This window comes from Rousettus aegyptiacus, unplaced genomic scaffold (assembly GCF_014176215.1).
Source record: "Rousettus aegyptiacus isolate mRouAeg1 unplaced genomic scaffold, mRouAeg1.p scaffold_m13_p_4, whole genome shotgun sequence".
Lineage (NCBI taxonomy): Eukaryota > Metazoa > Chordata > Mammalia > Chiroptera > Pteropodidae > Rousettus > Rousettus aegyptiacus.
Window position 1 is genome coordinate 63,842,189 of NW_023416307.1, and position 20,272 is coordinate 63,862,460.

General features: G+C 34.2%; 1 protein-coding gene across 3 annotated transcripts in view; it reads left to right on the forward strand.

Annotated features, from left to right (window-relative positions):
• The window catches only part of MORC1 (MORC family CW-type zinc finger 1), a 167,161-nt gene that overhangs the window by 118,846 nt on the left and 28,043 nt on the right, over positions 1-20,272 (forward strand). For 2 of the 3 annotated variants that reach the window (XM_016162470.2, XM_016162469.2), the window contains 3 exons: positions 5,262-5,327; positions 6,353-6,595; positions 10,408-10,512. In XM_016162470.2, the coding sequence (XP_016017956.2) occupies positions 5,262-5,327; positions 6,353-6,595; positions 10,408-10,512 (414 nt within the window). The remainder of the gene's footprint in view (positions 1-5,261; positions 5,328-6,352; positions 6,596-10,407; positions 10,513-20,272) is intronic. The other variant, XM_036219599.1, reaches the window with a different exon arrangement.

Below are 20,272 nucleotides of genomic sequence, written 5' to 3' on the forward strand. Positions count from 1 at the left end.
CTCTTATGTTGATGTGTGTAAGAAATGAACTAGTATAGCAGCTAAACAAGATACCATACCAAAAAAGAAAAACATTTCGGTAAAATCTGAGTAAGACACCATATAAATATGTAACATAAATAAGATACCATAAAAAAAGAGGAAAAAATCCAGGAAAATATAAAGGACAAAAAAAAGAATCAACTACATCCATTTCTGATAAAAATTCTAGCCAATCAGAAACAGAAGAAAACTCCCTCATTTGGTAAAGGGCATCTACAAAAAACTTACAGCTAAAATTGTACTTATGAGTGAAGGACTAAAATCTCTTTCCCTAAGATCAGGAATTAGACAAAGAGGTTTGCTCTCACCATTCCAATTCAGTATTGCATGGGAGGTTCTAGACATTGCAAGAAACACAGAAAGATAAATAAAAGACATTTAGATTGCAAAGGAAGAAGTAAAACTTTATTTTCAGATGTGGTAGCTTATGTAGAAAATCAGATGGAATGTATAAAAAAGTTACTAGAACTAGTGAGAGGAGCAAGTATATAAAAGCAATACATAAAAATAAACTGTTTCTATCTACTAGCATCAAATGGAAAAATAAAATTTTAAAAATACCATTTCAATAGCATTAAAATATGAGAAATACTTAGGGACAAATTTGACAAAAGATATGCAAGACCTGTACACCGAAAACTATAAAACATTGCTAATTAAAGTAAATAGATAACCTGTGGTCATGAGTTTGAAGACTCAACATTGTACAAGGTCAATTCTCCTTAAATGATCTATGAATGTAACCTAAGTTCGATAAAAATTCAAGTAACCTTTTTTGCTAGAAATTTAAAAATTCTAAAATTCACATGGAATGCAAAGGATTTAGAATAGTCAAAATAAATTAGAAAAAGAGCAAAGTTGGAAGACTGACACTACATAATTCAAGACCTATCAGAAACCTATAGTAGTCAAGACAGTGAGGTATTGGTGTAAAAAGAGACACATAGAACAATGGAAGTGAATAGAGAGTCCAGAAATAGACTACACATATATGGTCAGTTGTTTCCAACAAAGGGATCAATACATTTCAATGGGAGAAAGAATATTTTTTTCAACAGGTGACATCCAGACACGTGGGTGCTCTCATACTCCCTTTGAACCTTGACTCTTACCTCAGACCATATACAAAAATTATCTTGAAATGGATCATAGGGCTAGATAATATTTTATACTTTAATAATAGAAGTAGAGAAAGTAGAATCACTATATTCATAATTGGAATACCCAAAGAAAGAGTAAGGGAAGACTACATTTTTAAAAATAGAAATCAGAAAAGCTTTTCAAGTTTTCACAAAAAAAAAAAAAAACACACACACACACACACACAACCACCTTGAAGCTACATATTTGAAATAGTGAACTGCATGGTAGTGAAAACTGTCCCAGAAGAGTCAACAATAAGACATATAATAATAAAGTTACCCAACTGTAAAGAAATAGATAGAATCCTTTGATGGGCAGGAATAAAAAATCAAATCACTTATAGGGACAAAAAAATTTAGATTGGCTTTAAATTATGTACAAAAAAAACCCTGAGTACCAGGTAGCAGTGAAATAAGAACTATAAGATCTTCAAGGAAAGAAGGTGTAAACCAATAATTTTATATTCACCATACCATTTTTCAAATAAAAAGCCTACAAATAAATAGTTTTGAAAATAGGAAGAAAAACTCAAGAAATACGGTTCTCATGATTCCTTTTAAGGAACTAGAGATCAAACTTGAACTAGTCAAGAAATATTTGAAAATTCTACAGCAAAACCTGGAAATAAGCATTATTGACTGTATTCAACCACAGGAATTAGACTAAAACATATATGACATTAGGTATCAAACTAAATGTTAATGCACTGATAATGTAGAAATAATTCAGCTAACAAAAAAGGGAAGTAAAGCATGAGAGACGAAGGGTAATTTTTTGCCTCATTTGTAATAGGAGCTCAAGAGATATCATTTAAGCAAATTAAGCATACTTTTTGATACTAATATAAACACTGACAAAGATAATATTATCAATATATATCAGAGAGTGGAAGAAAAGAGGGAATAAAAAATTGGTCACGAGGAAACTTATAGATACTAATGATAGAAAGAACTAAGAATAAGAGTATTATATAAAGTTATCATAATGATAGTCATTAGGGGGAAAAACCCCTATATAATATCAAAAATACCCATACAAAACAGAGGAAAAAATATAAAATCAAAATAAAATCATATGACGACTAATACTAAACACATAAATGGTATCAATAAATATAAATGGCTTAAACTTACCTTAATAACGGATAAGAAACTTCAGGTTGTACTATATAAAAGACACACATTTAAAATGGTAATTCAGAAAGGTTGAATTCCAACAAATGCCCAAAAATAAAATAAGGGTCCGGCTTAAATCAGACAAGTTGAAATTCAAGGTTGAAAAAACATTATACAAGGCAGGAAGGGCATTTTATTTGGCTAAAGTCTTTAGTTCAGATTGAAGATGTATCAATTACAGATCTCCTACATCAGCTAATACAGTGTTGAGTTCCATAAAGAAAAATCTATACATGATAGGTAGAAAAACAGATGGTCATACTAGTAATAGGAAATTTTAGTTTCCTCTTCACCTAGGAATACCTAACAAACAATAATAATAATGTATATATAATTTATATATATGCAAAATTCTGTACTCTCAAAATAGAGAATGCATTTCTTGTCAAGTGCTCTCAGAATATCCATAAGAATGACTATGCTTGGCCATCCAAAAGCCTGGTGGAGACAATTTAGCAGTCTATCACTTTTAGAAATTGATTTTATAGATATACTCACAAATATGAAATTACCTATTTACGAAACTACCTATTTTACAAGTCATTGCAAATTATTTTGTGCAGTAAAATATTGAGAAGACCTAAATGTCAATGGGTCTGGTTAAATAAAATGCTGTACAATGATACATTAGCATACAATGCATTTGGAAAAGGAATGAAGAAGCTTTTTAAGTACTAACAGAGAAAGGTCTCTAGGATATATCCTTAAATGAGAATGCAAGATACAGACTATGTTTCAAAAAAGGTAGGGAAAATTTATTTATATATGCTTATATACAGTGTATAAACAAATCTCCAGAAAGATAAATATAAAAGTAGCAACAGTGGTTACTACTTAGTAGAATGTGCACTGGACAGATGGAGAATGTAGTAGTAAGGAGATTTTTAAAAATAGAATTTTTAAAATGAATGCTGTTCCATGTGAATATGTTATCTATATAAAAATCTAAAAAGGACTAATGCCACAGGAGCATAGAACATAAAGCAATTCATTTTTCCTGGAGGAATTTGGGAATGCATTCAGAGTAGATAATATTTGAACTGAGGCTTGAAAGATGTGTAAAATTCGACAAATGGAGAAGATTGGAAAAATCATTACAGGCAAAGGAAATGGATTATACAAAGGCATGAGAACATGAAAGTGAATCTGGGGATTGGGCATTGAGTCTATGAGAACAACATGGGTGTCAGAGGGATGAAAAGTGGCTCAGAAGAGGAATTTACATAGTTCAGGTGCAACCATTTAAAAGCTGCTTGTATGTCATGCTAAGTGCTCTTTGGTTTCATTTAACAAACAGAAATGAATTGTCTGCTATGTGCCATTTTATGTGCAAATTGCTGCAGAAATGAGACTCTATCTTCTAAGATAGTGGTTCTCAATCCTGACTGTATGTTAGAATCAACTGGAGAGCTTTAAAAAATATCGATACCAGGCCCCACCCCACACAATTAAATTAGACTTTTAGGGTGCAAGGACATGGGGTTAGTAATTTTTTTTTAAGGCAAACAAGATGATTCTAATCACATGTATTTAATTTTGAGAATGCCACCTCCCCCATCCTTTCTCCTCCTCTTCCTTATTTTAATGAAGGGACTAATTTTGTGGTTCTAACGTAGGTCAAGAACAGTCTCTGAACTAGAAGCAAGAAATAAGATTATAGAAAATATTTGAGAGATAATAAAGGCCTTTAACAAGTATAGAGACCTGAGGCTAGTGCAAAGTTTTGAATTTAAAAGAGATTTAAGGAGAGAAATCTACAAAGCTTGATCACTGATTAAATGGACATATTGAGAGTGATGATGAACCAAAGATAACCTAGCTTGGATGTCTGGGTGTTGGGTGATGTCACTGGTGAAAGAGGAAATAGGAAGCACTAGGAAGTACTGGTTGGGAGTAAGTGCAGGTACGGAGACAAAATAATGGATTCAGTTTTGGAAAGGTTGCCTTAAAGGTAACTGCAGTTCGTAAGATTCACCAAGGGACATTTGGACCTCAGGACAGAGGAATGTCACCATTTCAAAATCTATGCAGCCCATCCATATTGGAAAATTTTCAACCATGAGCAGATCCAAACCTTAATCAGAGTCAGGACTTCAATTTTGGAGATAGAGTACTTAACAGGAGAAAGGTAAATTTTCTGTCCTATAGAATCTGGACTGAGCTGGATACCACAGTGGCACACAGTAAAAGGTAATGAGAATTCCAAAAAGAAGATGAATGCAGACCCCTAACCAGGGTTTCATCCCAAGGGTAGTGAATCTGGGCCCAGGGTACAGAGCCTGAATTACTCTTTATTTTCTCTGTTTGTTTCATTAATGTCTTGTCATTTTAGGATAGCAATGAAAATGTCAAATTTTGTCTTAAAAGGTGCTTCTTTTTCAGGAAGAGCAAATTCATCCTCTCTTCTTAGGCATGCTTCTAAATACAGTGCAGCAGCTAGATGTTGAGGATAAGGCAGCATCCAGTTAATAAAAACACAGTTAAGTCGAGTCTACCCTCAAACATCCCTTAAAGCTCCCGCTTAGAGCCCTTAACTAGACAGAGCTGTTGCTGAACATCAGGATTCAAGATGCTAGGACCTGAAAGTGGGGCACAAATGGTCTCTAGAGTAGGGGACAAAGGCTGTGGAGATAGTGTTTGATACAGTGTCACCCTGAGGTTGATCATAAGGCAGTTGATCTGTAATGCTTTAACAAACCATTGGATTTTCTTGTACCATTGAATCACCACTAATCAGAACACTGTTACAGTATACCTAAACTGAAAGTTACCCCTTAATAATTATCGGTGAGGATATATAATCTTGAAACTTTTTGTATAAGAAATAATATCGAAGTACCGTAATATGGCAATTGAAAATTATTTTTACTCACATTTGTGTAATGACTTTTTTCATAAAAGCTTCAGTTTATACCAACAAGTAAGATCACCGAGTTCACTACCACCTGCCAAACTTCAGAATCTAAGGTGAGTAATTAAAGTAAAATTGAGCCATTTGTGTCATGCTTCTCATATGAAAGAAAGGCTATTAAGTGCCAAATATCATAGTTTATGAGGTTCAGAAAGTGAGCACTGATAAATTTTTTTAAACTGCCATTACATATATATATATGTATATATGTATATTACATATATATGTATATATACATATATATGTAATATATATGTAATGGCAGTTTAAAAAAATTCGTATATATGAATGAAATGTTTATTAAGGGAAACTCAGAAAACAAGAAAATTTAAATCACTTATTGTCTTCCTGGAGGTGATGACCATTTTAAATATTTTAATGTATTTCTTTCCAATATTTTTTATAGATGTCTATGTGATATATATATTTATAAACAACGAATCATGTATGTGTGTGCGTGTATGTAGAGAGAGAGAAAGATTCATTCTGAGATCTATCTCTGGATATATATCTGCCTAGAAATACATTGAAAATGTAATTTCTACATTGTTTCTTGTTTTTGCTAAATGTCATGTTACATTATATTTCTCAAATGTTTGTTATCTAAAATTTAAAGTGTACATGGGAATTTTTTAATCCTTAGATAAAACTTTCAGTTACACTGATCATACACAAAAAATATGGAAAACACTACAATTTTAGTTATTCACATTTTTTAACAGGCACATGATGGGATTGGTAAACCCCAGACAACTTTTAGATAAATAAATTACTGATATATATACACACACCAAGGAGCCAAAGACCAGCAAATCTCTTGGGAGGAAGTCAGGAAGCATCCTGTTCTTAATTTGGGGTCTTCTGCATCCTGGTAATTAGATTTGTTGACTAAGTCCAGCTCTGCTGCATCAGTTTCTGAATGAGCCTTTACAGTGGCATACATCAGCTAAAGACTGTTTCAAAGCGTCTCCTTTTAAAGTAATAAATATCACCTAATGTCATAAGGTTTTGAGGGAAATTGTGATTAGTGATAAAGAAGTTGGCTACCAAAAAAATTAAAATATGTTCTTTGTTATATAAGGAAAATACAAAATCTCAGAAAATCAGATCTTCAAGTAATGGCTTGAAGCATGAATCTCTTGCATCCTCTGAGCTTTCAGTCAGCCACAAAGGCCAGAAAAGAAACACAGAAGGGACAGACTCTGATGTAGAGTACATTTCAGAGACTAAAGTTATGAAAAAGTCTACACAGAAGAAAGGGAAACAACAGCAGAGACATCCAGCAGCCCAGCCGGAAAATGTCAAACTAGCTGAGAGATCCCAGGTGGGTTTTATTTATTTTTTCTTTTCTTGTTCACCAAATGTATAGTAATTCATTTACTCTGAAAATAGCATTTGGGAAAGGTTTTGCTTCATTTTCACATTTTTCAAGCACTCTAATTATAGTATGTACATTGTATTCTGAGTTTCCTGGACTGGGTCCCAACTTCTATTTTTTCTTCTGTATCTCTTTTTTGGAGGAAAAAGCAGATAGTTAATATCAGCCTTCCACCAACTGAAGAATATCTTGATGGGAAAAAGATTTTAAATCTGTATTAAAGAGAGACATATTCCTAGAGGATAAACCTGTAATCTTGAGGATTTTTCATTTAATGCTTTATAGCAAAAATGCTTAGCCAAATTTTACAATTGGTAGTTATCCCTCTATTCTAGGTTCTGGAAAAATGGAATATAATCTCGATAGTAAGTGTTGAGACTAATTTTAACAAAGACATCACCCCAAAACGACAACATATCCAAATAAGTTTCTCCTTTTAGAAGAATCATTGTACTTTCATTCTTATAATTTTACTCTCAATTAGTTTTTTGTTTTTTGTTTTTTTTGAGAACTCACCTTCAGATTCAGTTTATCATAATAACAGTACTTAGAAATGAGTGGGCATTTACCCTGTGCCAGATTCAGGGCTAAATGAGACATGATCTCATTACCATTTTAAATCTTTCATAAGCCAACATTTATTGCTAATTTGTCTCTCTTATCATGAAATTTGACTTCTAATGCCTTTTTACTGTTTCCCCAAATTAAATTCAACCTTCTAGGGTGGATATCATAGAAAATATTAAAATGAATTGCCATAGGCTCTGAAAGCAACATATTGATTCGCTCAGCAAATATCTACTGAACTTCTGCATTGTGTTAAGATACTGTGTTAAGCATTGTGGAAGGCAAGATATTTTAGGCATGGTTCTTTCTAAGGGAATTCTTTTAAACAATAGTTACGTTACAGAAATATCTCACACATTCTTTTGTAGTACCTTTGGCAAATGATGTATAGACTTTTCTTGAAAATCTTTAGTGATGGAGACTCATTAGCTCCTAAGTCAGCTTTTTCTTATTGTTTTTGGATAGCTCATTTTCTTAAAATATTTGAAGTCCCATTCTTATAATTGTGAAGTTTTGGCTATATATATATATATATATATATATATATATATATATAGAGAGAGAGAGAGAGAGAGAGAGAGAGAGAGAGAGAGAGAGAGAGAGAGAGAGAAGGGGGGGGGGCTATAGAAGCCAAGGTGAATCTGTCTACAATTGTTAGAATTTTACTTTGAATTATGTATCATATACATAGTTCATATATTCTGCAGAAGTTTATTTAACCTTTGCTATGTCCAAAATGCTGCATATTCATAATACCATATATAAAAGGTAGTTTTATCACTTTATAGTCATATATCCTTAAACCCCAAGTGACACTCATTAACTGCAATTTCAAGATTTGGGATGTGTTGGGATATTTTATGGGTAGGTCGCATGGTCCAAAAACATACAAGTGATTGAGAAGTTGAAGTGTGCCCAAGTGTTACATAAAATAAGACATTTTTGACTTTAAATATATTCACTTAATGTACATATATACACTGAACCATCTTGGTGATATTTGGATACAGACAGTAAAGCAGAGGTAAATAGCAAGAATAACTACAAAATTCCTGGCTCTTGAACTATTTTGGATGGTGATTCTATTCATTGAAGTAGGAAATCCTGGAAGGTGGCTGGGCTCGTTAGGAGGAGCATGAGTTCAGCTTACATAGTTTGAGATTTCCAAGGGGACACACTAATATGGAGTAAGGGTAAGAAGAAAAGTAAGACTAGATAGAAACTTGAGGGATTTTAGCATTTTATGGCCAAGCTTTCTGAGGATGTATGCACCAGTGATTGTGAGGGAATAGCTAGAGCAGTAAGAGAAAAAAAAAAACAGGGATTTGTTTTATCATTAATGCCAAGAGAAAAAACAAAGGGGAGCAATTCATGAAGAGATGGTCAGAAAGGTTAAATTCTGTCGAGAGGCCAAAGGCCTAAAAAATATCCATTGACTTAATGACTTAGAGATAATAGGGATGATCTCAGGAAGAATTTTATTGTTTTTGTTGGAGTGAGAGATTAGAAGATTAGAATGGATTAATTAGCAAGTGGAAGGTGAAGAGACAGGTTGTATGTCAACTCTTGGAAGGGTAAGAATATTTCACTTCGAAGGTATTCTATACTTACAAAAGTCGAAGTGAGGTGGATAGATTAGGAGGCTGTGTAATTCTTTATAATCTGTTGAAAAAGGAATTTAATAAGGTTTTAAATTGCAATTGAAACAACTTTCAATTGAGGATTATGTACAGTAAAATTTTAATATCCTGTCCAATAAACACAATCAAAGGAAATGCAGGAACTGTAATTAATTTTAATATTAGCCTAAATCCAGGGAATTAGGAAGGCAGATATGCTCGGAGTAAATTCTATTATGTACTCCAAAAATTTGATATAAATGGCTCTAGAATTAGCATTTAAGCTTATATGTACCACAGTTCAGCTTTGTTAATATAGGTAATTAATTAACTGTTCTTCCTAGAGAATTTTTCACACCCTTACATTTCTCAGAAGATTTTACTTTTTAATCTCAAATAGCTTTCTCCACATTTCTTGAAAACATGGCTCCCAATACAAATAATATATTTACTGTTTTTATATCTGCAATTTTTAATTCCTTTTGATTTCTCTCCATGTCCTTTCTTAATTCATTTCACTCAACAAACAAAACATTAAGCATTTACTCTGGGCTGGGTGCTTTTGACTCCGAGGTTGACACAGTTCTTGCTCTAAAGAAGCTAAGAGTCTGCCTCTAGCCATTCCAATCAAAGAAAACCTTTCCTTGAATCATAAATTTTCTATTCTAATTGTTTCTCATATTTTCAAGTATGAAGACATCCTTTCAATATCAAAAAAAAAAAAAACACTGCAAACATCTCAGATAATGTAGTATCTATTGATTAAGAGTGACATTATAAGAGAAAGCCAGCATAGATATATATTTTTTAAAGATTGCACCATATATTTAGAAATGGAGAAGCAATGTTAAAATAAGAAAAATTTCTCTATATCTCAAATGCTAAACAAAGCTATTAATATTTATTTAATGTATTATGATGACTTTGGTTAATGAAATCCAGTAAGTTTCAAGTGTGTAATTCAACAGTAAGTCTTATGTATATTGCATTGTATGTTCACCACCCATAGTTAGATTTCTGTCACCACATATTTGACCCCTTGTACTCCATCTACCTCCTCCCTCCCCTCTACCTTCTGATAACCTCTACTTTATTGACCATGTCCATGAGTCTCTGTTTGTCATATTTGTTTGTCAGCATGGATACTTTGAAACCAATATGTATCTCCCCCACTCTGCCAACATCTATGTAAATTTTAAGAACAATGTGCCTGTCTATACAGTACATTATTTATTCAGCATATGGGCAGCACGTCATGAAGATCCATTGTAAAATACTATAAGCCTTTGATTGACTGCGAGTGCCGTGGTCTACATCACTCTTTTCATATTTAATTTGGTAATATTCTTTTTTGTTGTCACATATTGTTATTTAACCTTTACATACACTTATCTAAGTCATAGTCTTCTTGAGGGCAAAGATCAGAAATTGAATTTCCTCTGTTTATCTTACAAAAGTTTGCTTCTGTACAGAAGTTAATAGAGGGTGAATGAAGGTCGTTTAATGTGTGGTGTTGATTGCTACTGATCCTTGTATTTTTTTGTTGTTGTTGTTGTTGATACCTTGCTATAGGCCTCTTCTTGGGAAGTGAAAAGGAAGCAGAATCAGAACCTTGCGCAAGAATGTAAGGCTTTGATTGAAGTTGAAACCAGCAACAGCTATCCAGATCTAATCCTGGTGAGATGAACTTTATTGACTAAATGACACCTTGAAATTCATTCACATTCGGAAAGATTAGAGGAATCCAAGAAGCACTCAAAGTAACTGGAACATTTAATTGAATAACATTTAATTGAATAACTAGGTGAAGAAACAAGACTCAGAAAAGTTAGTTACTTGCCCAAATACACAAACTAATAAAAATTTAAGTGGGACTTATACCTCCTGATCAGTAGCTCATGATGCTTTTCATTTTAGTTATCAGGGTGAGAAAGCTTTAACATTATGTAGGTACATATAAATTTTATATATAACTTGAAGTTCATCCTGAAACCTGCATGTCCAAATCCAAAACATGAACCTTTCTGTAATTCTTATTATGAATTCTCACCAAAAAGTGTAGTTCTAAATTGACTTAAATTTGGCCACCATCAAAAAGCCCTGCTAACCGAAGTCTGTTCAAGAAATATGGACATACTTTCCATTTACTCCCCTAGGTTATGTATCTCTAACCTGGTAGTTGATATCAAAGAGCTACATACCTGGATTACTCTATCGTAGACCCCAGCAGAGTTGCTTTACCTCATTGAACCAGTGTAAAAGCCCTTGATATTTAGAAAGAATTGACTCAAGAACTGGCCATTTGAGAAAAACTTCATCTATGAAGCCGTGTTAAAGACATTGTCCACTATGTTACACAATGTTCTTTGTATAATAATAAAAATGTTCATTAGGCATTAGAGTTTAATGTCAAGAAAAAAACTATTTTTTTTTATCAGAATACAAATTTTATTACTTACTATAGTTCTCTTTTTACCTTTTTTTCCAGGAAGCTCATACCTAAATTTTAAATAATAATAAATATAATCACCAAGATGGTCGCTCTTTTTGACAGAATAATATAAGTGAGAGTATTTAGAAAAGATCCTGGCCTCATTGTACATGTCTTTAGAGAAGGTACCTCAAAATGCTATTTGGAATTTTAGAGTAGATTTTAATTGCCAATGAACCAATAAAGTCTTCTGACTTAAGCCCAATTTCTGTACCCTTCAGAAAATCATTGTCATAAAGTACATGTTGAAATGATAATTGGTTTCATTGTTTAAAATTTTCATTGTGGAAAAGTTCAAACATAGTACAGTCAACTCCTATGTGCTCATTTTCCATCTCCAACAATGATCATTTCCTGGCCAAGTCTTATTTCATTTGTTATTTCTAACTTCATTACTCCCAGGCATCATATCACTTTATCCATACATTCTAATTGTTTTAAGAAGTCATCTGAAGGAGTGTCGAAAAGGTCTGGAAGTGATTTATAAAAGAGAGCAGGAGACAACCTTCACATTGACAATAAGAACAACTAAATTCAAGATTTGAAAGGGAGCACCAAAGTATTTTCCAAAGGGAAAGGGTAAAAGTTTAATCAGAAGCCAAAAAGGAAGAGAAAACTGCAACTAGTGTTACAAATAACCACCACCTCTGTTTACCTCTTTGAAGCAAAATGTGATATAGCTATACTGGTAAATAATACTAGTCACCACCTGCTTTGCAGAATCTTCTAAGTTTTCGAATGTTTTTCATATAGACATCACTTTGTCATCTCTCTAAACTTTGCACACAACTTTTAGCAGGTGCTTTTTCATAAATTACATAAGTCCTTTATATTAAAATTGTTATCTTTTTATGTAACATTTATCAAGTTCTTAAGTTCCTTGTGTAGATGTGTGTGGTATCATTTATTTGTGTCACTGTGATTTTAGGAGTAAGTCTGTTTTCAGACTCAATGGCATTTAACTAATTTGGATGAATATGCATTATCCAGAGTTGTATATCAATTTCTCCCTTTGGCTGTGGTTGCAGTAATTTCTAGTAGAAATAATTCTAAATGTTTGTGTCTCTGTACTTTCTAAAACTCAGAAATTAAAAAAATGGTTCTTCTTAACCCCGAGCTCCTTCCCAGTTATCTTCTAACTAGTGTATGTGTGCATGTGCAAGCACATGCTTTAATTCCAATCCTGTACCTGTCACATTTAAAGAAGGAAGGCACTCAGAGCTGACTAGCAGTGCTGCAAGAGGTTATCACTTAAGGAAGAACACTTAGCTACTACAGAGGACAACTCCTCTCCCTAAAGCACCCTCCCTCAGGTGGTTTTTACTATTTTGGTAAATTCGTAGTGTCTTATCTTTGGGTTCAGAAATATAATGTTCAGCTCTTCAAAGAAAGTTCATCTCACAGGATGATTGCCCATGACCAAACTCACAAGACTGTTGTATAAGACCATAATGGCAGTTTAGTCATCTAAAACATAAATACAGCCTCAGTCCAATTGAAAGTCACAGACTAACTTACATTGTGTATTCTTTCCCTTTATGTCAATCTGGGCTGGCCAATTGCAATCTGACAGTTGCTGGTGAGCTATGTGTCTGAATATTCAAAAGGCTTGCAGCTAAAACAGCCTGCTGTGTCCTCCTCCCCAAAAGAGGTGATGGGGTGATGCTACCAATGCTACTATAACCCTAAAAGAGCCCTGGCGCCTTGCTCTGTGCCCGCTTGTGCCCGCTTTTGAGTGTATTTTTTCACATTATATGAGGAATGATTTCATTCTGATCACATTCTCTCTTTTGCAGGGTTAATAATGTCTGTCAGTTTGCCTTGCGAGAAGATTTTTTTTTATATTAGAGCACTTCATATGCCTCTCTTTCAAGTTTCAGGCACTCCTCACTCTGGCTCTCATTCTGACAGTTGTGCAATTTCAAGTAAAATGATAAGAACATTGATAACATTTTAGATTTATGTTGAATCTGACTGTTGGTGATTATTTCAGCCATGTTATCATTCATTCTCCAAAATCACCTCATCTACTTGCACTCAGGGTTACAACAGTTTGATCTACTTTCACGACTTCCTTTCAAACTCCCCTAATTCTTGTTTGAATGCTCTTCATGTTTTTTTTTTTTTTCCTCCGAGGCCTACAGTCTATTGAAGCTATTAAACACACACACACACATGCGCGCACACACTCACACACTCACTCACTCACTTACTCACTCACTCACTCACTCATTCTTTCTCTGTTTTTTGTTTTCTCCCTTCTCAATGGATATTCTTTACTTTCCAGTCACTTTTAATGTTTGTCTCTTTACTCTATATTTTGTTTCACGTTCAACATGCTCCCAATCATTCATGTGGTGTTAGACTTCATTTTTCTTATATTTAATTGCTTCAGATCATACATTTTGTTGGTGTCACTTCCATGGCATTTTTTTTTTTTTTGATGTTAGTTTATGCTTGGCCTTTTAGCCAGCACAGGACATTCATTTTCAGTCTACGCACTGAGATTTCTTGGTAAGACTTTGCATGTGGCTTGGAGCTTCAGAAGTCTCCAACTTGGATATCGGTAAAACTCCAGCCATTTTCTAGAGATTAAAAAATTGTCATGAAAATAATGAGAAGTTTTTAAAAAGACATCCTAATCCTTTTCTAAATGCCTTAGACAGCCTCCCAGTTGGAACTTTGGAGACAATATGTGTAGGGCTATCAGTCTATAGTGCAGCAAACTTCTTTCATTATTTTTCAGAATCTTGTTAGCAGAGCTACAGTTGCCTGCATCATTTCAGAGTAACAATTGTGATCCAGATTTATTATCTCTAACCCTGTAAAACTGCATTTTCTGAAATTCTGTGCGTGCACACGCATGTTTTAGTAGAATAAAACTTAACTTTTTTTTATGTGGCCATGGTGAATTCAGGTCCTGTACTTCATGTGCATCATCTCATTAATGCTTTTAATAACCTGAGGAGTAGGAACTCTTTTCATCCCCATTTTTAGATGAGGAAAACAAACTTACCTAGGGTCACACTGCCAGGAGTGGTCACCTTGAACCCTAACTGGTCGACTTCAGCTCCCACTTTCTTAACCACTCCTTTTTAATGACTTTTCTCTTTATCATCCATTTTTATATCCTATCTCTTACATTGATTTAACGAGCCTATTCCACACAGGTTGGTTGGACTACACAAATACGCTTTACTCAGAGATGAGGATTTCAAGATACAAATCCTGCATTGATTAACATTCAGCATTTGGGGTTAGACAGGTTTCCAAAGTTTTTGTGGATGGGCATTCTCCAGCCAAGAGTCTTGAATTTATTTTAAAAAATCAATCCATCATCCATTCCTTGCCCACATTAAGCTAACTTCCCTTTAGCTTGTTTCTCCCCTTGTCCACCCTAAATCTGACCTATATAATAAAACTCTTTTCTGCTCAAGACCTTGCTTTTCTCCTTCCAGTCAACCTAAGTCACCTAATAATCATCAGGATCATCATCTACTGGATGATTTCTGGAAAGGAGAGTCTTATCCTTACCCATTCTAGTAATGTTTGTGATCATGACCTGACCTTTGGTCTCTAGAAAGTCCTATTATTTTCCATTTTCCATGCTCAAAACACATGCCTTGCCCCTTCTTTTAACAAACACTGAGTATTCTGAACTGTTTTAGCCTCAAGCATTTCCAAACCTGTGTGTAAAGTTCAAACCTGTCTCAGTAAACCCCAGATGGGAAGGAAGTAGAAATTCTTTTATAACACCTCTTATAGATGTCCAGCTTCCATCAAGGGAATCAGTGTCTGAGGAAAGGTGGCTAGAGTTCTGCTTTACCAGAGCAGTGCCCTGTGGTACTGTTGTAATTAAGGGTTTTTCTGAGTTCAATTAAAAACTCTGGTGCACTGCCATATGAACATTGGCAGTTCAACTTTACTCCAGGAAAAATTAAGCATATGAGCTCCATACAACCCCAGGATCCCTCAGAATGATGCATTCTGATCAGCTTCACTGCACCATGCTTAATAGAAGCAAGAAAAATAAAAATGGAGCAAGGGGACAAGATTAGCAAGCATCCTAACAAAGAGGCCAGCAGTCTCAAGTTATGTTATCAGATGAGATAACTGACTCTACATGACCAGACATCCTAGGGGATCTGTTCTGAAAGGTGACTGGGAAAATTAGGTTGCCAGACCATAACAGATAGTCAAGAAAGCAAGTGAATAATTTGAAGAAAGCTTAAAAATTTAGGAATACCAGGGGAATAAAATTACCAGTGCCGACAGTAAATTAGAGAAGTTGGGTAAGAATAATTAGTTTGCTTAGACTCAAGTAGGAATGATAGAAGTACTAATATTTTGTTATACATGTACATGCTTTTATTCATCTTGATAGAGCACATACACCAAGTGAACATTATTCAAATTATTTAATTCTAATATGAAGTAACATTTACCTTTTCCTAAATACTGCTAGTTGTTGTTTTTCATAATTTATAATAATAATCTCTTGGTTACTGTTTTGGATGTCATTGGCAAAACCAGATTGTTAAAACAGTGAAAGAATACCTATGGTGTGGTTATTTAAAGTTTGGATAGACCTGCCTGTTTAATAACCAGGAACCATGATGCCTTTTTGGTTTGACTGACTTTAGCCCTTGTATCGTTTATGGTCATTTAGTTCTTTTTTGGCTTGCACTTAGCCTTGAGCACATACTAGCAGGTAAATTTGTTTTATTTTCCCACTCTGAAGACATTTTTAAAAACTCAATGGCTAGATTACCATTGACAGATGTATTTTAAGAGTTTGGCAATGGAGTCTCTGGTATTTACTGTGAAAGATGTAACCTCCAGTGTCTAACCCAAAGAGCAGTACTTTCTGGTGTTCAAGAAAGATGTATGAATAAAACAATGAGTGATTGGAACCATCTTCCTATCTTAGAACTGAGTTATGCCCTTTACCAATTCCACCTGTTTAGCTCTTTGGGCATCTTTCAAAAGAGGCTTATTCTGGTTCAAAAAAAAAAAAAAATCAACCCACTCTGAGTCCCTAGGGTCATTGATAGGGCTTTGTAGTATTTTATAAAAGCAGGGGAACATATGGAAGAGCCAATGAGTTTTCCAACATCTACGTTTATGCTCTATGATGGCCAAACAAATAAACAACAAAACCAAAAACAATAACTAATTACTCTGCTTTGGTATCAGTACTATATAACAATAAAAGTGAAAAAATGGCTCAGTAAACCAAAAGGTAGGTTAGTGCCTACCTAGTCCCTAAACTAGCTACACTCATTCTAAATACATATATTTTTTCTGACTCTTAACAGACTTTAATGAGAAATTGTTTTGGTATTCCAAAAAAATGATTTCAGATGATTGAAGTTGTCTTAATTTTAAAAGCAGGCCGTTTCTCAGTCATTTTTCCTGGTTAGTGATGTTATCATCACCTCTATATGAACCTGTATGATGCTATGATTATTGCTCACAGTATCAGAAATTTCATAACCAGAGCCAGTCTCTTTATGAGATAGAAACCAGAGTTTCCCCAAGAGCTTTAGAGGGAAAATTGTCTATTTTCACTTTCTATGGCATCATTCTTTAACTTGCCATCAGACTTACAGATAGACATAAAAACAATATGTAATACTGTCCTTGACCTAAAGGAAAATCTCATGGGCTATGTATAATAAAAGTAAATATTTAAGTATCAGTGTGTGAACTACCAAGAACTATGTATCAATTAAGACAAATTTATTCAAAAAATACTATGTTAGGGATTTCAAGGAACACAAAAAAATAAATATACGAACTTTGCTTTAAGGGGAAGGAAAATTGGAAGACAATTTTACAAAACCATGAGATAGCCTTATGTTATAGAAAAGGGACAACTTCTGCACTTCAATACACCAACCTAGGTTGAGATTCAGGCTTGTCTGTCACTTATCAGTTGTATTAACTTTTTTTTTAATTGTATGAGCATTTATTTATTTATTTATTTATATTTTTTATGATGACATTGGTTAATGAAATCTAATACGTTTCAGATGTACAACTTGACAGTAAGGTACATATATATGTTGCAGTGTGTGTTCACCTCCCATAGTTAGATTTCTTTCTGTCATCACATATTTGACCCCTTTTACCTCATCTACCTCCCTTCTCTCCTCTACCCGCCTACCGTCTGGTAACCACTAGTCTATTGTCCATGTCCGTGAGCCTCTGTTTGTCCTGTTCGTTTGTTGCTTTTAGGTTTATATCCCACATATAAGCGATAGCATGTGATTTTCAACTTTTTCAGTCTGGCTTATTTCGCTTAGCATGATTATCTCAAAGTTCATCCATCTTGTCACAAATGAAAGTATTTTATCTCTTCTTATGGCTGAGTAATATTCCATTGTATATATGTACCACAGCTTCTTTAGCCAATAACCTATTGTAGGACACTACAGTTGCTTCCATGTCCTGGCCACTGTGAATAATGCTGCTATGAACATCGGTGTGCACATTTCTTTTTGTATATGAGTTTTCAAGTCTTTGGGGTAAATACTCAGTAGAGGGATTGCTGGATCATATGGTAAATCAATTTTTAGTTTTTTGAGGAACCTCTGTACTGTTTCCATAGTGGCCATACCAATTTGCAGTCCCACCAGCAGTGTATGAGGGTTCCTTTTTCTCTGCATCCTTTCCACCATTTGTTATTACTTATCCTGTTGATTATAGCTTTTCTAACAAGTGTGAGATGGTATCTCATTGTGGTTTTGATTTGCATTTCCCTAATAGCTAGTGATGTTGAGCCTCTTTTCATCTATTTGTTGTCATTTGTATGTACTTTAAGGAGAAATGTCTGTTCAGGTCCTCTGCCCATTTTTTGATTGGATCATTTATTTTGTTGTTATTGAGTCATATGAATTCTTTGTATATTAGGCCCTATTCAGAGGTATTGCTTATAAATATATTTTCCCATTGGAATGGTTGTCTCTTTACCTTGTCGAAGGTTTCTTTTGCTGAACAGAAGCTTTTTAGTTCGATATAGTCCCATTCATTTATTTTTGCTTTTACTTCCCTTGTCTTTGAGGTCAAATTCATAAAATCCTCTTTAAGTCCAAGGTCCTTGAGTTTAGTTCCTATGTTTTCTTCTACGTATTTTATTGTTTCAGGTCTTATATTCAGGTCCTTAATCCATTTTGAGTTTATTTTGATGTGTGGTGATAGACAACAGTCTACTTTCATTCTTTTACAGGTGATTTTCCAGTTCCCCTAACACTATTTATTGAAGAAGCTTTCCTTTCTCCACTGTATATTTTTGGCTTTCTTCTCAAAAATTATTTGCCCATATAAATATGGGCTTACTTCTGGAATCTCAATTCTGTTCCACTGGTCCGTGTGTCTGTTTTGCTGCCAATAACATGCCATTTCAATTACTGTCACTTTGCAGTATAATTTGTAGTTGGGCAGAATGATGTCTCCAGCCTCATTCTTTTTTCTCAAGATGGCTTTGGCAATTCAGGGTCTTTTATGCTTCCATACAAATCTGATTATTTTTTGTTCTGTTTCTTTAAAAAAAAAGCCAATGCGATTTTGATGAGGATCACATTAAATCCATATAATGCTTTAGGTAATATGGTCATTTTAACTATGTTGAGTCTTCCAATCCAAGAGCACAGATATCTTTCTATTTCTTTATATCTTCTTCGATTTAATAATTTCTTATAGTTTTCATTGTATAGGTCCTGCACATGTTTTGTTAGATTTATTACTAGGTATTTTATTCTTTTTGGTACATGTATCAACTTTTAATCTTCTGTTTTTTAATCTATAAAATTGGAATAATATTACCCACTATCAAGGTTGTTATGAGAATTAATGGGATGATTTTACGGCGGAATGAAAATTATTTTTTTGTGTTATGAAAAAAACTTTAAACCACCTTCTATAATTCTAAAGAGAACAATTTCAGCCTTTATTGAGTGGGCTATGAGATGGGAGTAAAGAATACAACTTGGGAGAGTGAAATTGATTGTGGAAGAAAAGGGAGAGGTGGAGACTGACCTTGGTATGTGTAGGGGGGCAGGTGGGGGCAGGAGGAGGGAGTTATGTCCAGATGACTTAGAATAACACTGAGAAGAGCTTTGAAAGCCAGATATAGAATTCGTACTTGAGGTAGTAAGCAGTTAGGAGCTTTAGGAAGGTTTTATAAAGAACATCCAATCATGGAGATTTTGTCTAAAGAATTAACTCTTTGTGATATGGAAATGTTGTATTAATGTAGTATTAATGGAGCAGTACTGAAAAAAGACAAACCACTTTTTAAAAACATTCTAAGGTACATTAAATGTCAGTTACTGTCCTAGACAGTAGGGATTGAGCATAAAAAAAAAAATAGACAGTACTCCTTGTCCTCATGGTACTTCCATTCTAGTGGGAGAATCAGACAATAGACAAGATAAGTAAGCAAAATGAGTTGCTTGGTGATAATGGAAAATACTAAGAAGCAAAATAAAGCAGAGTAAGCATATAGGAAGTGTCACCGTTGAGTGTGGTGAGGGTGAAATTTAATTTTGTAGAGAGTGGGCAAGGGAGGCCTGACTGAGGGGACGTTTGGGGAAAGACTAGAAAAAAATATTGGGGGAACAAATCAACAGCAAACAGGTCAAGACCTTGAGAGAAGATGGTGCCTGGATGTTTGTGCAAAAGTGGCTAGAGAGAGAAATGGAGGTTGTGGAGTGAGAACGGTAAGGCCCAAAGAGGCAACTAGGCTCCGTTATGCAGGAATTTGTGTCATAACTTTCTCTTATCTGTGTTATTTTCTTCACAGAACTTACATCACCTGATAGTATATTACATATCTGCCTTTTTATTAATTTTCTATCTTTTTCTCCTCACTAGAAAATAAGCTTTTAAAGGCAGGACTTTGTCTCTTCACCATAACAATGTGTGACCCATCCTGGGAATCAA